At 30.9% G+C, this 22,552-nt stretch overlaps 1 protein-coding gene across 4 annotated transcripts in view; it reads right to left on the bottom strand.

Moving 5' to 3' along the window:
- Nucleotides 1–22,552, bottom strand: part of LOC139523381 (retinoblastoma-like protein 1) — a 64,398-nt gene that overhangs the window by 35,420 nt on the left and 6,426 nt on the right. For all 4 annotated transcript variants that reach the window (XM_071317372.1, XM_071317374.1, XM_071317375.1 and 1 more), the window contains exons 5-7: nt 14,024–14,149; nt 13,251–13,411; nt 12,925–12,989 (exon numbers count right to left, since the gene is read on the bottom strand). In XM_071317372.1, the coding sequence (XP_071173473.1) occupies nt 12,925–12,989; nt 13,251–13,411; nt 14,024–14,149 (352 nt within the window). The remainder of the gene's footprint in view (nt 1–12,924; nt 12,990–13,250; nt 13,412–14,023; nt 14,150–22,552) is intronic.

Here is a 22,552-nt window from a genome sequence, read left to right as displayed (position 1 = left end):
TAGTTGAAACTTTCTAAAATCATTAATTATGTCAAAAAAGAAAGGGTTGATCAATTCCACTATTTCCTACTTCAACAATTTTAATTTTCAAGTGACATGAAACTGGATCTAAAAGGAGCACCAAAATTTCTTATTGACAGCAATTAAGTGATCTATTGACCTGATCAACAGATCAAACAATTACCCCACCAAATAAAAGATTAGCGCAAAAGAATGACAATAGAAATTCAGAACAAAAGATTCACCTCTCACAGAGAAATAATCTGTGACTTATCACTACCAGTAATGTTTTCTTTAAAAAACCATTTTATTCAAATATTTCGTTAATACCACTGACTATTATATCTTTTAAAGTCACATCATTATCAAATACTACAAACGTTTTGTTGATTAAAGATAATTTGCAGTTTATCCTTTGAAGGTAGCTAACTTTAATGACAGAATATTTAACTAACATGACAATACATGACAATAGGGACTGATCGGTACTTTTAGATTTAAAATCTTATTGTCAGTCAAAGACTTGTTACTTTTAAAGATGATACAGCATATAAAATAGACATAAGTAAAATGTGATTTAAAGTAATATAATCCATACTTATCAAATAGATACTTATGTTCTTTGTATGGAAGGAAAAAACTGGCACATATCTTACAAAATTATGTCATTATAATACTTTTCTTTTATATTGTACAAAGGATTGGTTTTCTCTTGTCCTAGTTGTTTTCTACTTTATCATCAATTAAAATATCCTTAATAATCCTTTCCACCTAATCAACATCTCCCCTGAAGACAAAGTCGGTCATATGCAGAGCTGCACAAGCTTGATATTTTACTTTTTCTATGTTCTTCTGACAGACTTACTTAAACTGTGAAATTAATTTTTATGCAAGAGATATATAAGCTTATTTGGCGAGCATGTGAAATGTGCTTAAATATCCCCTATATGAATTATTTATGGAAAGCAACATTATTGACATGAAGGGTGAACTTGTCTTTTATCATTCATTATCAAATCAAATATCCTTAATAATCCTTTCCACCTAATGAACTACTCCCATGAAGACCAAGTCAGTCATATGCAGAGCTGCACACAAGCTTGATATCTTACTTTATAATGACCTTCAGATTGACTGAGAATGTGGAAATTTTGGTTCAAGGGTTATATTGGCTGATTTCCTTATATGGTGAAAATGCGAAATGTGCAAAAAAATGTCCCTTGCATAAATTGTTTGTTAAAAGCAACACTTTTTGGACGAAGTGTGAAATTATCTATTCTCATTCATATTCACATTATAATATTCCTAATAATCCTTTCCACCTAATGAACTACTCCCCTGAAGACATGGTCATATGCAGAACTGCAAAAGCTTGCTGCAATCTAAGCCAATCTTGATATTTTCATTTTTTATAACCTTCATACTTACAAAAAACATGGATATTTGATTTAAGGGTTATATAAGCTTATTTGGCGAGCATATGAGCTGTGCAAAGATATACCCTGCATGAATAGTTTGTAGAAAGCAACACTATTGATGTGAAAGGTGAACTTGTTGTTTAATGCACAAATTTTACCCCAGTATGCAAAGTTCTTGCACTTAAATCACGAAAAATATACTGTTTACAGTATATGTAAGATTATTTTACAATTTTGCTGGAACTGATATCATCTTTTGTAATTGTATTTATTAGGAATTCAAAAGGCTTAAATTTCTTAGTATCAATTCTTACTTTCATTATTACAGTTCAGTTTGTAGACTTACATGATTTTGGAAGACAGTAACTTCTAAAGAATGATATACATATGTTAGAATTCTTAATTGAAAATTAATTATTTCTGGCAGATTTGAATTTCTGTAAATGAGCAAAGAAAACACTATAAGTGATAGATTAAATCTTGGTATTCAAATTCTAATAGCATTTTTACATCTTTATGATAGAAATCTGAAGAGAAGACAGAGGAACGACAAAGAACGAAAGGCAGGTTCAAAGATGATCTATGCATGTTCATGATCATTTAAATGCTGAACAAAGAATTAATCCAATTGACAAACAGTGCGCATTTCTCAAATGAAATTGATTCCCGTCGTTTAAAACACCTATCAAATTTAGTTCAGTTCTCATTGAGAACCGACTGAGAATTGACATTACCTATCTATATGACAATGATTCTCTTCTCGTACTTTAAACCCTAATTCTCTCATTGTTATGATACTGCGGACTCTTGACCTAACCTAGAACTCAGCAGTATGTTGTTTTTAACAAAGACGTGTCTACACTACATGTATATATAATATTTCTATCCTTTTAAATTTTATCTTAATTAGAAAGGCTTTTGAAGATCCTACTTCATGGGTAAAATTAAAGATTGTAACCTTGCCAAAATCTCTCAACTGTAGAAACAAAGAAAATTTATCTTTTTCCCTCTCTTTACCATGAGCATGTTGACACAAGTATTACAATCCAAATAATATAACTACTTAATGAATTGTTAATAATTTTGCGTATTATTTCATAATTTTGGATAGAGTTTTGTCAATATATATTATACACGGTGTATGACTTGCTTTTTTTCTCTTGCAAGGATCTATATTATTGATTATGTTTAAATGTAGACATAATTATCATTTTACAATTTTGTTTTTATTTCCATTCTATGTAAGTATCAACATACACGAGAATTTATTCATAATATATGAATGAAGAAAAAAATATTGATAAAACCCTGATTTGTAATAATAATAAATATACTTTAAATCATAAAGCACTGATATACTTTTAAATAAGGTCAGATTTTTTTTGGCAAAATCTCCAAATTAAAAACAGAGAGACTAAGAAAAAATGCAAACAAATGATGTAGAACAGGGGTTGAAGTCATCAAACTTTGCTCAGTGCTCGGAGCACAAAAATCCAGTATGTAGAACAGGTCTTTTTGCGTCATGTTTTCTCTTTGTGGAATTTTTATTAAAAACATGGACAGATGGACCTATTCACACAGATCAGCATTTAGTGATAAGATAGATGAACTAAATGATGAATTCTTTAACTTGGCCATATTCAGGATAAACAAAAGTCAATAAATCATAAATTAAAATAATGGACTAGAAAAAAAAAGTTACAAATTTCTTCTAGACTGAAAGGTTGAGTTATAGAAGCATTGTAATTTTGATTAAACAATGAAAACATAAAAAAAACTTGTATGGACATAATATTTTCATATCTCTATCATGAACCCTTTTCCCTCAAGACTAGGCTGTAAATGATTTCAATCAAATTAATCTCTACAGAACTGATCCACCTCTTTGGGATGGGCTTCAATCAAAGATGAGTGGCAAAACTGAGTATTCCTAATTTTCTACACCCAACTACCCTTCAGATGATAAACATTATATATTCAACATTTTTGTACTAGAGATACAAGACCATAGTATATATATGGGAGAACAGACTTCATGAATACACAATATAAATAGATATCTCTTTATATTTATTTTGGAAGGAAGACAAGAAACAATAAGAATTTAATGTAAACATGTACTCAAGATAATTTTAATTTTAAAACTTCATTTAACAGATAGGTATAAAAGTGCTTTCTGATTTTTACAAATTAAAGATGAGTATATTCATTCCCATCTTTCAATGTAAATTATGATGCAATTCATGTGAGCATGCAATCCTTTTTCTATTTTCTTTTCATCCTTAGGGCTGCGAAAACCAAAGAATCTGTCTCAAAAATAATGTTATACAATTTTATTTGCTTTATTTTAATTTACAGACATATTTACGATCTGACTTTATAAAGAGGGTGTAAACTTTTATCACAAGGCTCATTCTCAAAATATCCATCACTTTTATACAAAAGATATATTCTGGACCATTTACTAAAATGTCTCACCTTGGTGCAAATAATTTTTCTTGTCTGTTTTAAAAACTTTATGAAGTAATTTGGTTCTATGTCAACATTTTCCCTCGATGTCAAACTCAACATACTTGTGTAAATTACCTCTCAATTATTTATTTTGAGCAAGAATTATTTTTCTACAATTTCTATTTATATATCTCATAATAATCTTTGTCCTGCTTTTACATTTAACTTCATAGCTACACCCCAGAATTTTTTTTGGAAGAAATTTGTTTGTAATGCATATACCTTTTCCTATAAGATATGTGACTTCAAATTGAAAGGGGAGAATAAAATAATAACACAAATACAGAAATACTTTAAAGTATCATCAGAAGGAATATAAACAGTGCAATTTGTAAATTGTTTAAGGGACATAACTCAAGATGGTTTAAATTCAAAAATTTATAATTACCAAATGTTTGCCCCCCTTGCAGACAATGTTTTTCTTTGCTAGTTCTTAAGGACATGTTTTGTAAACAGTGCTTTAAATAAACTAAGAAAAAGCTGTTTACCAATGATAGTATGGTATCTATTTAGGATTTTAACACATTCAGATAAATAGAGCCCAATGGCAGGCCTAGAGATCCTGCAGGATTTTTACAAAATCTTATCAAAAATACTTAGAAGCCAAGTTTAGATAAGCAGTGAAAGGTTCATAAATATCATGTACAATAACTGATTTGCCTAAGAAATATCAAATTATAAGCAATACAAATTTTACTTGGCAATTTAAGAAATAACAAATAGAGGCTAACATGAAACTGCATAGAATATTTCACACAGTAAATTAACAGCCCTGTTTCCAGTGTCAAGCCGCTCCTTATTTCAAAGTCAGTGCTTTGCAAATATTTGATTTTTTTATCTAGTGTTATAATTCTCACAACAGTAAAAAAAATTTGCTATACCAAAATATTTGTCATCATATTTAGTATACATGTAATTGTAAAATCATGTAAATTCAGGTCCATCATTAATAAAGGTTATATTTGTTGGTCGACAGGCACTAAAATCAAAAGAAAATGATGAATGTTCAAATTAGGCATGCACTCCTTTCGACCCGAGGTCATCATCATTGCCAATGAGATAGATTTGAATAATAGATGTGTCGTGAAAGTAATTGTGGCAACAATAAAAATCAAAGCCTTAAAGGCTGTAAAAGCAATTGCTGCCATGTTAATGTTTGGGGACTTTTATTTTTCATCCACATATATACAAGAATTAAACCTGACATGAGTGTTGTCTAGTTAAAAGTAAGAAGGTTTTAACTTTATATAAATAAAAGACTTTAGCAGAAAGTCATTTTTAATGTTTTATATTTCACAAGGAGACAACACGTTTACCAGGCTAAAGTTGGGGTCAAATATACATGTGCTGAAACATATAACTCAAAAAGAAATCATCATGGATTATCCCCTGGTAGTGTTTGTAACTTCCTTGGCAATAATTTCCTTTATTGATTTAATTTTAACAATTTTCATTATTAATTCATATTTAACCATTAACACAAATGATTAAGTTAAAACATTTCAACTTTCCAGACGCAAATGTTAAAAAACGGGAAAGAAATAAAATATCTTACAAGACATAAACATGTAAAGAATAAATGTATATTTCAGCTTAATAAAAATATTTTCATAATGTTACTTTGTCATCATTTTTAAAACTAAGTTCCAAACATTATTGCTCAGTTGATATGTGTCCTTCTGATGCGGTACGAGATAACTACAATTCTCATGCAATCCCGAAAAGGGGGGTCATCACAGACAAACATGACATTAAATCGTTATCACTGAACTAGTATATATATTGTATAGGGGCCAGCTGAAGGACGCCTCCGGGTGCGGGAATTTTTCGCTGCATTGAAGACCTGTTGGTGACCTTAATTCTGCTGTTGTATGTTTTTCTATGGTCGGGTTGTTGTCTCTTTGACAAATTCCCCATTTCCATTCTCAATTTTATTATAGGAACAAGAACAAACAGCTCTACGTTGCTTTGATATTTATCAATTTTCAGGAAACATTGCGAAAAATGATCTTCAATATTTCGAAAACATGTGAAATAAAATTGCTAACACGGTGGACCGTCGAGTGTCAACAAACGTAGTAGACTTGTTCACTGAAAAGACGAGGATAATGGTTTCATCTGACATTTGTTATGCAAACCCAGTTTTGATCATGATATTTAAAAAGACGTACTTTTTCAATCTATGTATTAATAAACTAGAAAATTCCAAATTGTAAATATCTCTTCATCTGGACCGACTTGGCATCTACTACGTTTGGACGGGTCCATTTCATTAGTAAGGTGATCGATAAATATTACGGAGTTTTGACAGAAAAGGAAAACGAACTTATTGTTATGTGTTTTCAACAAGGGTTTCGTTCCGCTAAATTATTTGCGCAAATAAAGTTTGTCTATTTTTAGATTACAGGTAATAATTTGACACTACGCATTAACCTGTGTAGTGATTTTGATTTTACGATAAATGTATGAATGAACGATAATTTTTTGAATGAACAAGAGCACCTGACCTCTTAAAGAAACACAAATTAAACATAAAAAACCGTATTTATTAGGAGATAATTCAGTTAAATTTTCAATACTAAATCAACAACTGAAATGAATCCATATTTTGTTAAAACATCGTACGAACGGCGGAAAACGGAATCGCATTTATAAAAATGTACTTTTTTTCACTCGGACTTCTATGTTATTTGATAGTCAAACGGTTGACCCTTTAAATACAAAAATACATCTACAAGAACATATTCTGAAACTTCTTAAATCAACTAACTTTTTTTTAAAGTTTCAAGCTATGTATTGCATTAGAAAACATACATAGGTGTTAAAGAATGACTGACCAGGAGCCTGTTTAACAAAATACTATGGCTTGATCTGGGCGGAGTCTCTGATCTGGGTCACAAAGATGGCCATACGCGACGGCATAAAAGCAATTGCTTTAAAAATACAAATAAACAAATCATATATGAGGGCAACAAAGTCTATACAATGTCAAACTATAAATAATAAATAAGCCTGACTTGATATACATTTTGGTTAAATTAGACAGTAACAATCAAAGATCTGCCATTTTCGTCAATTCAAGTATGGTTCTACTAGTGTGTAAAAAGTAAAATCACAAAATTTCTGAACTCTGCGGAAAATACAAAACTGAAAGTCCATTATCAAATGGAAAATCAAATTCTCAAACACATCAAATGAATGTATAACAACTGTCATATTCCTGACTTGGTACAGCCATATTCTTATGTAGAAAATGGTGGACTAAACCCGATTTTATAGCTAGCTCAACCTCTTACTTATATCTTAAGTTTCATTAACATCTCTCTATTTGTTGAGGAGTTGCACTTTACCTCCTGTACTCATTTTATGGTGATGTGATGGACCATTTATTTAACTACCCTTTCTTAGTTTTCAAATTAACAAAAATATAAATTGTCAATAAAAGTTCAAATTTCAAAATAACGATAATAACATAACGCACTGATCGTACAAGGTCATAAATCGAACCAGGTCCAGTGTTCTTCCCCAGCCGTTTTAGCGTCGCGGTACCGTGACGCTATATTTTCTTCCCAAGACGCTTTGATAATTTCCGCGACGCTATAATTATTTTCACGATGTTATTTTTCTCGTTTCTATATGGTAAAGCCATGTCCTAAATTTTGAACTTTCATCTAATTACCGTTTGTGATCATAAAAAAAATGTATCACCTTGAAATGTAATCCCCTCAAGTCGGACATTTTTATCACCTTTAAATGTAATCCCCTCAAGTAGGACAATAGAGGCAATTTAGAGTGATGAAATAGGTGTTAATTGCCCTTTGGGTGATAACTGTTTGGATACGAATACCCCAAGCTGTCACTTGTGAGACATGATTAATACCACATGGTCTGCAATCGCAAGGAGAAAATGTAATCAGAAAATCATAAAAAAAATCGAAATATATGTTTGCAAAATGATAATCGAAATATATGTTTGCAAAATGAAAATTCGAAGAAACAAACATTTTTTCTCTTTTAAAAAGAGGTTGAGTCGTATCTTTTTATGAATTTCAAAATATTAGTATTACTTTAAAATTTTGATTTTGAGCTAAATAAGTTTTGTACTTTCTTTAGAAAGTGATCATAATTGGCTTTAGTTTATGTTTCATCCATTTAATGCATTGAAAACGCCATATTCATTCCCAATCTCTTGTCAAACATTGTTTCTTTTTCGTATTTTTCATTGCTTTCGGCAGTCATTGAATATTTTAGTGTAAACTACTGATCGGAACTGGACCAGATATGAAAAAATACGCTTTTTAAGATAATAACTACATATGCACAAATGGCACAGTAGACGGAAAACAATGATACCTAAAGAGAAAACTAAGCATTAACGGACTATTTGTTAAACGGATAGTAGCTACAATTTTCATTAAAATTACTTTTTTAATCTATATGCCGGATTTTGTACAAAAAGTGAAATAATTATGATTAAAACAATTACTGGTTACGCATTTAGAAGCTTTTTAATGTTTAACACCTACATTTATTTATTGTCTATAGATAATAATTCGATGTTAAGCCCAACCCTTATTCATATGACCTTTACTCTTCAGTTCCCAATGCGCAATCGCACATTGTGCCTCGAAGGGAAATGGTCGAACAGGGAAAGTTATCGCGGAAATGGTACGCTAATTTACAGTTTCAGCGAGAAAAGAAACAAAAAAGAGATGCAGACAAGTTATTGTAAATTAAAAATTAAAAACGTCGATGAGACAGGTCATTAAAATCACTCAAAACACCTGCGACGCAGGCAAAGTCAAACAGAAGTAGCCGACGGTTTGCGTAATGTTTACATTTCTTAAATTTTCCAGATCACATGAAAAAAAAATCTCAACGTGTTCGTAATTGTCAAAAATATGTTTATAAATTAACATGCAGTAATCTCCCACCTTAGAAGAAATTAGAAATCAACTTACTAAGCTTTAGAATTATTCTTCAAGTGTATCCTTCATGGAGGCCCCGATTTAACACACAAACAAGTGTGTACATTATCGGCATGGTTTGGTCATACAATTGTAATAACAAGTGTATAATATCGCCATTGTTGGAGAATCTTGGGTTGGAATAATATGCCGGTATTTGCTATATTTTTTATTTACATAATTTGATAAATGGCGTCAAATATGTACGTTTAATAAAGAGTAATTATCTATATGTAAGAAAACAAAAAGCACGTGTTCGTATCTATATATATCTTGGTTAGCTCACTCGCTATGTCGGCAAAGTTCGGGAAGTAAACCCGATGCATAATTAATGAGATGAATAGGCACACAACACGATATGAATTATCAGTTATTAACACTTCAGTAGTTTATGAAAACATTCTAGCGATCTTATTGCTTATATTTAGTACATATCTTTGATTTTAGCAGCTTTAAAACTTGTTCATAATTTTGTCAAAATCGTAGCTACTATCCCTTTAACTTTTTTAAAAATATGTATCATTTTGATAAAAAGAAACAACTAGGACTAATTCATTGAGTACCATGAACCAATATATTTCATAGACATGTTAAAGAAAAACTTTTTAATTTTAATTTTTATTGCTATATGATACTTTCTCTTCCCTTTTTTTTTTTATGAGAACCAGTGTTTTTTCCTACGTATTTAGTGCAATCGTATCTATACAGGTTGCACTATAATAAACCATTCATTCATTTAGCTGGGTAGGTAGGGTAACTGGAACCACACATATATTTTTTATTTGGCCCAAGAGGAAAAAAATAATTCTGGAACTATAAATGAATATAGAAAACATAAACTGAAAATACTGTTATCATGGTTATAGTTTAATTGTGTTCTCAGTTATGAATTCAACAATATAGACACAAAGAATAGGGTGGAATAGAATATTTTATTAACCAAATAAGGGCCTATAGCATACAAACAATATAATACATTTTGTAATAAACAATAGCGTATAACATAAAGGAAATAGAGCATTGCCACGATGCGACAAATTACATTGAAAAAAATACAATTTATTTTTTTACGCCAATGTGATGCTATCCAAAATTTCTGGGGAGAACACTGAAGTCATAAAATTGTTTTTTTCCCAATCAAATTATATAAGCAAACAAAAGATAACATTTTTATCTCAACAAAACACTGGAATTGGAAGAATACTTCATTATCAGAAACCAAATGTTTTCATCAGCAACCTAATATGCCATCGAGGAATAATTCAAGCAGCTCTTGTGTAATATTACTGAAGACAATTCAAACAAAAATCTATTGATTTCTACCAATATTTATTTCCCTAACCTTGAAAAAAATTATCCATCCAGATAAAATCTACATATTGAACTTATGCCCTAATTGCTTCAGCAATCTTTAGCCCATTAAAATGGATAGTTTCTAATCTATATAACAATAAAAAAAAATATAAACAAATAAAAACTTTTTCATCAACCTGATGAAGTGTGTGATTTTCATTGCTCTATTTAATGTTGTTAATGCAGTCAACAGATCAAAGTTTTTTTCTTTCTCTGACATCAAATAATTTTACTTTGTAGTTGTATGAGGTAAAAAGCATTGTCGACAATTAATTTCCTGTTGTATATAAAAAGTTTTTAAACCTAATTCTACAAAGGATGTGCGGCAACATATTTATTGTTATGCTATAAAAATTGAATTCTATACAGGTCAGAGTCCCTTGATAAAAAAACGTTTATCGATCACAAAGAAGGAAGTTATCATTTATACAAATAGTGTTGGTTATAATTTATCCTTCTCTCATCAACTTTTTTTACTCAAGTAAATCCAAATTTTTATTTCCAAATTGACTTAACCACTCTTATTTATAAAATCAATAAGAGGCTCCAAAGACCCTGAATTCCTGACCCTAGTAAAAAAAACATGCTATTTTGATATTTATTATTTTTTTCCTTTCTGGAAATTAGTTATGTTGGATTATTTGAAGATCTTATTTAATGACCTTTTTGTAGGTCTTGCATTGAGGATCATTTTTTTAGTTTATACAGCGTAACATGTGTAACCCAACACGCTGGAGGACCAGAAAATCATGTTGGATTGAGCAGGGTGTCAGAATGCTAGTTTTTTTCTGCAAGGATAGGCATATGTTGTGACCATGAAACTGTGTCGGATTAGGCAGGTTACACTGTACCTATCCATTTATGTTTGGACCATGAAACTGTGTCGGATTAGGCATGTTACACTGTACCTATTCATTTATGTTTGGACCATGAAACTGTGTCGGATTAGGCAGGTTACACTGTACCTATCCATTTATGTTAGGACCATGAAACTGTGTCGGATTAGGCAGGTTACACTGTACCTATTCATTTATGTTTGGACCAAGAAACTGTGTCGGATTAGGCAGGATACACTGTACCTGTTCATTTATGTTTGGACCATGAAACTGTGTCCGATTAGGCAGGTTACAGTTATCGTTACACTGTACCTATCCATTTATGTTTTTGAGATGAAAACATACCATTAAATGACAACAGATCCTCTCACCCGTATGATAATTGGCTATATTAAATTGTTAAAACATAAGGGTTAACTTTGGACAAGTAGTTTCTAGAGAAGAATTTTTTTTTTTTTTAATTTACAATTTGGGCGACAGAAAAAGACCAACTGAGCTTGTAATTGAGCAACATGAACATGCAAGCTGCGTTGTTAAGACGTTAAATGTCTGCAATGCCTGCAAGTCAGTTGTTGCTTAATTGCCAATTATAGAATCTTTTGGAATATTGGCAATTTTATTGTTTTGAAAGCATTGTTACCTCATTGGACGAATTCCATAGTTTACAAATATAAGACATTTTCAACCAAACATCAAGTGTTGTTGTTTGAAATATTACAAAGGAATTGGATTCTGAAATAACGATTTTTTATTAGTTGACAGCCATGGGTCTCAGTAACTAAGACATAATTATCTGAATGTTTATCTTTCAAGACAAAATGTTAAATATAAATAATATTTGAAAAGTATATTTAAGGTGGAATACAAATGTGTTCTATAGTGTCAAGATACGTTAGACTTAAATACTGATATAACAAAAACATACAAAAGATAAATAAATAAAATCTTTTGGCAAAAAAAATGTTCTTGCTTGGAAGTTGAGAGAAGAGATACACGTGTATTTGAAGAAGGTAAACCCCTTACAACCCCTCATCAAATGACCACATTTCTTATGCATTTCTTGAATACACACAAAAAAAAATCTGGAAATTTCAACTGCAGTGAATAATGTAATTGTAAGTTATGATGTATATTTTCCAAAGGTAATGTCGTCAAGACAGGTATTGTCAGTTAGTATTATTTATGAAGGCAATTTAAACAAAGCAATCAAAACAGTAACTAACTTCACAGCCTTCAAGAATAGCAAACCAAATCCCAGCAATCAAAAGTAGCAAACCACACCACAGCACACAAGAACAGTAAAATTCTTTTTTTACAGGTAATTTTCTGATGCATGTTAAGCAAGACTTTGGTTAGCTTGCTTGCTTTGTTTGTATATTAAACAATTGTAGTTGGGATAAAGTCCAATCAAATTTGGTTAGCTTGCTTGCTTTGTTTGTATATTAAACAATTGTAGTTGGGATAAAGTCCAATCTAATAAAATATGATATATACAGGTTAAAATATGCCTATAAATATCATTTGAAGATAGCAATCTTAATTACAAAGCTTGAATTAACATTTAAACAAACAGGGCAAGCAAGCCTACCAAAGTTTTACTCTACAAGCATCAGGAAATTAGCTGTAATATGAATAATCTTAAAGTTTTTGAAAACTATCATTTTTTTTTATAGTATATTATGGAGTTCTTTTGAATACATTTTGATACATGCAGTGCAATCTATGAACTACAAGTGAATTACTACATTTACTGAAAAAGAGTTTTACTGTAACATTATAAGAAAACATCCACACTACATAAATGTATATCAAAATAAATATCCATGTATTTGAACTTACCTATTAAATTCAAAATTACCAATTTCTAATACTGCGGACAAAGTGTCTGTTTTTCCTTTCAAAACCTACAAAAGAGTCAATTGTCAAGTTTTGAGATCTTTTTTTTAAAACACAATTTCCTAAAAACAATTACCAGATTATTTGAAGTTTTTACAGAAAAAAAACTGCAACCATTTTTAACTTACTTCATTATATTTTCAAGATTGAAAAGGTTTTATGAATATATTTCCCTGGTTTGCAAAAGTAGCTACGAAAATATTTCCATGGTATCATTAAAACAGTTTTGATAATGAATTTAAGGGAAATAACACACAATGAATACCAACCTTTTTCTCAAAAAGTTTTCTTATGTGTGGTTTCCACCAATGTTCTTTTATAACTTTGGCTTCTATTTCCAAACCTTCATGTTTCTCACATAGAAGTTTTATAATACAAGGGGGGTCTACAGGAGGTTTCCAGTCTTTGGATTCATAATCTTCTGGCAATGCTGAAGTATATAATGTGAACAATTTGTAATAACAAGAAATTGTAATAATCCATTTAAAAAAAAAATATTCTGAAACAGTGGCCTACTTTGACATTATAGCTATTGCTCACTGAAACCAAGACTTAAGACTAACTTATAATAACAAGTTGTGTTTTTGTTTTCCCAATGTCAATAGTAAACATCACAAAAGAAAGGTACCATCATACGTACCATAAAATGACAAGATCCTTACACACACTTAACACAATAGTAATTTTATTGCTGTTCATCATCACAAAGTAACAGATCATTCTTATGTATATCTTTTCAATGATTACCCTATATTGATACACTGAATAGTATTTTGAATCATTCAACATATCATGTATATGGATGCAACAGGAATTTGGATTTTGACCTGAGGTTTGTGGCTACCTGAACCAATATTATCTTCCTATCATTTGTTGGATTGACTTTTGTAAAAGTTATGTACATTGTTAAATAATGTTTATTAGGATCTCAGAATGATTTTTTTCTGGCTGTGCTTGAACAGAAAATGCAGAATTAATTCAAACAAGGTGACAAGTTATGCTATAAGAGAAATGCAGAGAAGAATGCAGGAGTTATAATCACCTTGAAAATCTGAGTTTAATAGATCTTTCCTTCCACCCAGTATACTGTTGGCATATACCCAGTCTATACAACACAACAACAAGTGGTAAGAGTTCACAAGATCATCACTAATGGCTGGGAAGTGACCTGCAACAATAGAAAAGAATTTGAATAAAATTACAGATGGACTGTCATACAAATACAAAATTGCTACATACATGATACATACAAATATTGTATCGTGATAGGTATATGGCTTACCATTCACTAGATAATCACTATACCCTGTATGTATGTGTGATATAGGTAAAATAGTATGAATTCACATGCATGTTATTTTCCTGAAAAAGTAGTTGATTTTACCAGAGATAAATGAAACCCATTATTGTTCATTACAGTAACTTGTTTATACTATTAATTTATTATTATTAAGAATTCTTTTAAATATATACTTTATATACATGTACCTTAAATTTGACTTAGAATTGTTCGATACAAGCTTCAAAATTTCCACCCACACAAAAAAAAAAAAAAAGATTTAAAAGCGTGGAACAAAATTTTAATTTATCGCTATTTTGTGCATTTTTCCTTTGATCATTTTTCATATCATGCTACTCACTTGAGATGGAAAATTATCGCAAAAAACTAAGGAGCCATGTGGCGTTGCTAATGAAATTGACAAGGTCGTCATAGGTAAAATAGCGATAAACAGATTATCATTGGTCATCTTAACTCGATTGCTATTCTCGCTTTCGTCATTACCGGCTCAAGCGAGAAAATCAATCTCGTTGAGATAACCAACAATAATCTATAAGTATATACATATTATTTTCCAAATATAAATTATATACTGACCGTATTATTGCATCAAAATAATGACGCATAGAAATTAATCTATAGTTTTAGACATTGAATCAGCGTTCAAAACGACATTTGGATGACTTTGAGAAATTATAAAGGTTGACAAAAGTATAAACCTATTTGCATCATCTGAAATCAACTTGGAAATTCCACATGTACAAGAATTCCTGATAAAGATTACCATAATTAACTCATGAAAAGTCTTACATTACAAAGTACAGATCAGACATCTTTCATTACCTGATGAAAGAATTCAATTAGTTATTTTTTCTATTTTGATATGAAACTAAAGTTTATTTATAAATATAGACAGAAAATACATTTGAAGTTTATACATCAAAATAAAAGATCAAGTTAATATATAAGGAGTGTCTCCTGTACCATCACTTCTTTTTTATTGGAATCTTTATAAAATCTTTAAAAAATAAAATATTCTGCAAAAAATCTGCCAGTTTAAATATTAAAAGAGGGACGAAAGATACCAAAGGGACAGTCAAACTCATAAATCTAAAACAAACTGACAACGCCATGGCTAAAAATGAAAAAGACAAACAAACAACAGCACACACGACACAACATAGAAAACTAAAGAATAAACAACACGAACCCCACCAAAAAACTAGGGGTGATCTCAGGTGCTCCGGAAGGGTAAGCAGATCCTGCTCCACATGCGGCACCCGTCATGTTGCTTATGTGATAACAAATCCGGTAAATAGTCTAATTCGGTAGGTCACATTCATGAAAGGGAAGGGGATTGTAGTTACGACGTAAGGAACATATCTGATATCATTTGTGAAATGGTTATTCCATAACGGTCAACCAACTCGTGATGGCGTCCGTAAAATTTACGAAGGGATGATTTCAACTTCACCATTTGGAACTCTTGGTTCAATAGCTTCCTTGTGAGCAGCAACCCTCTATCAAGAAAATCATGATAGGAAATGCAAGCACGGGAATATCGTATTAATTGGGAGATATATACCCTGTATGCAGGTGCTGCTGGAATGTTGCTACTTAGAAATGGAAAGTTCACAATTGGAAAGCTGAAATCATCTCTTTTGTCGTAAAGTTTTGTTTCAACCGACCCTCATTGTCAATTTCTAGATGTAAGTCAAGATATGAGGCCGACTTAACTGTATCTGTAGTATCCTTTATCTCTAGCTCGATTGGATTAAAGCGTTGTGATTAACAAACGGTAAATCTTAACAATCACTCGGATCAGAATTTAAATTCTGTAAAAAACATTCTAAGCAAATTTTGTGGTATTCTGACACAAGCAATATTCATTCCACAAGTTGACAACTGATAATATTGAAAGATATTTTTAGTCGAGTGCATTCAACTTTACACTAAAAATTTGTATAGCAAGAATGGTACAATCCAGTTACTGTCAAAAAAAATGTATTTGTTTGCAATATCATAAACTGCCCAAATATAGGTGTTTAAAATATTTAAACTTGCATACAAATTTTAAAAGCTTTTTTTCTTGGTGGGTATGCAATATTTTGTGAAATTGCAATAACTCATCAAGAATTGGTATACACTGCTCAACATTCACAATAATTAATGCATCTAAACACTTCTGAATTTTTAGTATCTGTATCTGTATATGTAGCTGGATTACTGGGATCAGATGTGTTTCTTGCTTTGCCCCATTCTCTTATAAGGACAACTAACTATACAAAACTTTTTCATTTTATCATTCAATTCCATGTTCAGACAAATAATAAAGTCCTGTTTTCATCAATCAGATTAAAGGCTTTGGCTGTGTACTATTATTTCATTCGCCAAATGAACAATAAAGGAATGATTTGGCACAGTTACCTATATGGGGTTAATATAAACAATAAATGTATGTACTTTCCCTGGTTCAGATAACAAAACAAAAGTACAATTCTATTATTCAAATCTGTATAAAAACAGAACAATTTCCATTGCAAATTAACATCTATCCTTGCTCACCTACATAACTTAGGTATTACCCTCAAATGACATACTTTTTAACATCTTGGAAAATTTCCATCACTGAAAATTTTCTCTCATTTAATTGCACATATCAGATCATTTAAAATAGCAAATCAATATGTTTATAAAGTCGCTGATGACAATATTTTAACTGTATCCACAACAGAAACCAAGTCATTGATTGTCCCCGGGAAATCAACAAGGTTTTATCAACCAAACATGCTCTTAAAGAAATTCCCTCTTGTCGCTATCTTCATTCATACCAATAAGTTGTAATTTCATACCCTGATTTACTAGGCTGATAAGACAAATTTCATTTACATGAATTTAACATTCAATTAAGAGTCTAGTGGGGCTGATTGATACCATTAAGATTTATATTATACCTGTATTTATACTGACAAATTTCACTTTAAATGTACTGCCTGATTTATGGGTAAATGCTAAACAAACAATCTTTAAGAGAGCCCTTAAGGTATGGGTACTATTTATGAGTAAATACAAAACAAAACATTTTAGAGAGCCCTTAGGGTTCTGTTTAAAATAGAATAAAATCACTTAGGATAATGTCCCTAGATTTGTTTTTTATCTTATTTTTAGTCTTGATTATTCATCTACTGACCCAAATTGATAACAATCTTCATCCTAGGAGACTGAAGATGACCTTCATCTAATGAAACATGGTCAATCTTTCTATCACCATGATATATGCAATGTAAATAATAATTTTTTAGTAATTTTTCATTAGCACCCCTAATCACCATCTTTGTACATGTTTAATGTTATTCACGATTTGAAAATTTTCTTTTACTTCTAAAAAGCTCTCAAAATTATGAGCAAATAAGTAAAACCTTGCTGCCCGGGCTTAATGGTACAAAATGTACTTATAAAACTAGCATATAAGTGAATAATGGGGCAGGGTGGATGAGGTGAAAATGGTGCCATGTTGATCAGTGGTTAGGATTTTACGTTGACAACTTTATGCCATTTTTATATCATATTTGCCATGCAGGACATATCATATGCTTATGAGTGTAGCTTTCTGTAGCCTGCAGACAGGAGGCCACAGTGAATACATGCACTTCATAAGTCAGGGGTTGACTGATTGATTTTTGGTGCTTAACACCACTTTTTGCAGATTTAACAATATCAAAGTAGCCAGTTTTTAATGAAGGAGGACGCAAAAATCCCCACAATGACCATTTAGAAAAAAAAAGATCTGGGTATGGCAATGTGCAAATGGCTGATTCAGCCAGTTCATGATTTTTTTTATCTTAATCCGCACTATTGAAGTAGTTGTTCCAGAAGGGAAATTAATTCTTTACTAACAGGCTATTATTTGAACTTGGAAGTATTTTTAATTATGGAATTTGCATAATTTCTTGTGTTTAAATTTTTGATAAATTCCATGTAATATTTGGTATTATGATCTTTTGAGCGGTTAATAACACTTTCCATACAATGTATTTTGGTTAGATAGTGTTGTGCGCGGCACAGTACATTCTATTGAAAAATACTATTTTCTTTGTAATAGAAAGTGTTGTGCGCAGCACAGAACATTTCAGTATAGAATAAACGTGGAATTTATTGAAAATTTCAATAACAAGAAATCAAGCAAATTCCATAATAAACCAGATGCTCCACAGGGCGCAGATTTATACGACCAAAGAGGTTGACCCCAGAACGGTTGGGGCAAGTATGGACACAACATTCAAGCTGGATTCAGCTCTAAATTTGGATTGTGATTAAATAGGTTTCTGACACAGAATGAATGTGGTCTAATGAACTTAAAATATTTTTTTTGCCCTTGAGCAATTCACTATGCTGTTGAATATTAACCCTCTCAAAAAATTGTTTGAAGAAAGGAGTAGGTCCAGTAAGACCCCTTTTCGGCCTCAAAATATAGCAGTTTTACAAAATTGTTAAAATGTAAACTTTTAGTTATTTATTGGACAGTAGAATGCATCTGCTACATAAAAATGGGCTGTTTTTTACAATAGAATGCACATATATCAGGTACTAGCACCATTAAGTCATGCTAAATTACTGAAATCTTCACAATTCTACCATTTTAGTTAAATTTTAGACGGTTTTCGTGTAAAACGGAAGTGGCCACATTCGTGTTCATCCTTAATATTGAAATGCAAGTTGTATTTTATGATAATACATAACATATATAAAGGTTGAGGATGAACACGGATGCGGCCACTTTATTTTTGGCAAAAACCATCTGAAAAGTGACATTTTTTCGGCATATTTGGTAGATTTTTCATATTTGAGCTTGAATCGGATCGTTTTTAATGACTAAATCAGATAAAATCTTTCACATTAACTAATTGAATCAAATGAAATAGACACTTAAGTGTTTAAAAAGTTTTCAAAATCTTTCGTCAGATGAACCTGAAATTTGAGGCCAAAATCGGTCCTTACCGGACCTACTCCTTTTCTTTTTATTCATGAAATCAGAAATGAGAAAAATTTAACCCCCCCCCCCATTTTTTTTTTCTTCACATCCCCCTTTCCCTTTTTCCAAAACTGATCTCAATTTAAATTTCTAATGGAGTTTGCAATAGTAACTACTCATTTAAATACATCATAAAATATTAAAATGTAACAAAAGGTGCTTGTTATCACTGAATGGTAAAGATTGTTTAAATTGATCAGTTGGTAGTAAAAGTGAATACACATTGTATATTGTATAAAACAATGATTTAAGTTGATTCAACTACTATTCTGGACAAAGAAAGATAACTCCAATTGAAAATTTCTTGCTATTGCACAATACTGTGCAATTGAAGATTTCTTGCTATTGCACAATACTGTGCAATTGAAAATTTCTTGCTATTGCACAATACTGTGCAATTGAAGATTTCTTGCTATTGCTGAATACTGTGCAATTGAAAATTTCTTGCTATTGCACAATACTTAATAAAATAATTTTGGATCCTGATTTGAACCAACTTGAAAACTGGGCCTATAATAAAAAATCTAAGTACATGTTTAGATTCAGCATATCAAAAAAGCCCCAAGAATTCAATTTTTATTAAAATCAAACTTAGTTTAATTTTCGACCCTTTGGACTTTAATGTAGACCAATTTGAAAACGGGACCAAAAATTAAGAATCTACATGCACAGTTAGATTTGGCATATCAAAGAACACCAATTATTCAATTTTTGATGAAATCAAACAGAGTTTAATTTTGGACCCTGATTTGGACTAACTTGAAAACTGGGCCAATAATCAAAAATTTAAGTACATTTTTAGATTCAGCATATCAAAGAACCCCAAGGATTCATTTTTTATTAAAATCAAACTAAGTTTAATTTTGGACCCTTTGGACCTTAATGTAGACCAATTTGAAAACAGGACCAAAAAATTAAGAATCTACATACACAGTTAGATTCGGCATATCAAAGAACCCCAATTATTCAATTTTTGATGAAACTAAACAAAGTTCAATTTTGGACCCTTTGGGCCCCTTATTCCAAAACTGTTGGGATCAAAACTCCCAAAATCAAACCCAACCTTCCTTTTATGGTCAGAACTTTTCCAATGTTTTTTTTTGTGATCTTGTCATAATTAAACACTGTTGAAGTTTTCTCACATTATTTTTATGCAACTTGCTTCAGGAAAACCACCTTATTCAGGAAAATACAGTAAACAATCGCACATGGTCCGAGTACACAGTTATTTCGTAGTGCATTTCTTTTAGACAATAAATGAAAATTTAAAAAATCCCACCAGCGCTTTCTCAATAATATTTTTAGTGTGTTGTACTACTTTTGGGACAAATTATATCAAAATTATAGAAAACTTCATCAGCTCTAACTCAAAATATGGACAATTTTATGTTAAGGGGGTCTTGAAATCTTTTGACAGCTTCCGAAGTGCTAATTTTTAACCTTTTTCAGCTAGACCTAATCACCACTTTACATTAATATTTATGATCCAATTTTTTTTACAGTGTCATTTCAACCCCCAACTTGCTATATGAGGCATAAAACATGGAGAAATAAATTTGGAAGGGGTATAACAATAAAGGGCTGCGCTTTAGCGCATGATACGCCCGTTGCTCTTTTAACTTGTCTTTTATGCTTTAAATGAATTTATATGATCAACTAGAAATATATATACAAATTAAAGGGGTGTTACATTAATATATTCACCAAAGTTTCATAAAATCCCCCTTTTTTAAGTATAAAAATTCATTACTTAAGAAAACGTAAAATCTAAAATTTATAAAAATGGAAAGGGAGCTTATGTCAATAGATATAAACAATTTATCAAAGTTGCATAAAATTTTGTGAAAGTGTTAGTTATTGTCCCAAAATTGGAAAATCCCCCCTTTTTTAAGCATAAAAATTCATAACACGGAAATGTAAAATCTGAAATTTATAAAAATTGAAAGGGAGCTTACATCAATAGATATAAACAATTCACCAAAGTTTCATGGACATTGGTGAAAGCCTTTTTGAGTTATTGTCCGAAGTGTTGAAAATCCCCCTTTTTTTTATGAATAAAGCTCCATAAATCCAAAACTTAAAATCTGAAATTTATAAGAATTGAAAGGGAGATTACATCAATAGATATAAACAATTCACCAAAGTTTCAAGGACATTGGTTAAAGCCTTTTTGAGTTATTGTCCGAAGTGTTGAAAATCCCCCTTTTTTTATGAATTAAGCCCCATAAATCCAAAACTTAAAATCTGAAATTTATAAAAATTGAAAGGGAGCTTACATCAATAGATATAAACAATTCACCAAAGTTTCATGGACATTGGTGAAAGCCTTTTTGAGTTATTGTCCGAAGTGTTGAAAATCCCCCCTTTTTTATGAATAAAGCCCCATAAATCCAAAACTTAAAATCTGAAATTAAAAAAAAACGAAAGAGAGCTTACGTCAATAGATATAAACAATTCACTTAAGTTTCATGGAAATTAGTGAAAGTGTTTTTGAGTTATTGTCCGAAGTGTGGACGACGGACGGACGGACAGACGGAAGGACGGACAGACGGACGGACGGACAGACGGACAACGGTATACCATAATACATCCCGTCTAAAGACGACGGGCGTATAAAAATTGGCAAGTAACACACTGTCCACACTAAGGACTATATTCGTGGACAACGAAAATCAAAGGACGATAACTGTGTACTCGGACCTAATAGGATAGAAAAAGTTGACCAATCTTAATAAAACTTGGTATGACTAAAGCTTAATATATTATAAGACTGCTTACAAAGTTTCATAGCAATAGGATATATATTATAGACAATATGATTAATTCTATATTCAACTTTGCGTGTTAGATTTAGACGTTAAAATTGAGAAATTTCAACTATCAACATTTGGGGCTTTTAAAATTTAAATATTGCAAAAAAATACTTTTAAAATGCCTTAATATATAATATATCATGTATTTAAAGCAATGGAGTACTCATTTGATATATCAGACTTAGCATAATTATTCAAAAGTCAAATTTATGAGCCTGTGCCTAAAAATGGAGGTTTTCAAATGAAGGGGGGCCTTACATAAAGATGTAATATTTTCCAGCAATTTTAAATTTGTGAAGCTTTTTGATTATAAATAATCCTAACATATGTATTTAATGTACTTTAAATGGAAAGAAAACTTACAAATAACATATCATATTAGTTTAAAAGGGTCTTAGGCCAAGTAAGACTAAAAATAATTTAGGGTCAATTTAGGCCGTAGCACAT

The sequence above is a fragment of the Mytilus edulis genome, chromosome 5, assembly GCF_963676685.1.
Source record: "Mytilus edulis chromosome 5, xbMytEdul2.2, whole genome shotgun sequence".
In the NCBI taxonomy this organism is placed as follows: domain Eukaryota; kingdom Metazoa; phylum Mollusca; class Bivalvia; order Mytilida; family Mytilidae; genus Mytilus; species Mytilus edulis.
Note: the sequence above shows the minus strand (reverse complement) of the source record. Positions and strands in the feature narration are given on the sequence as shown.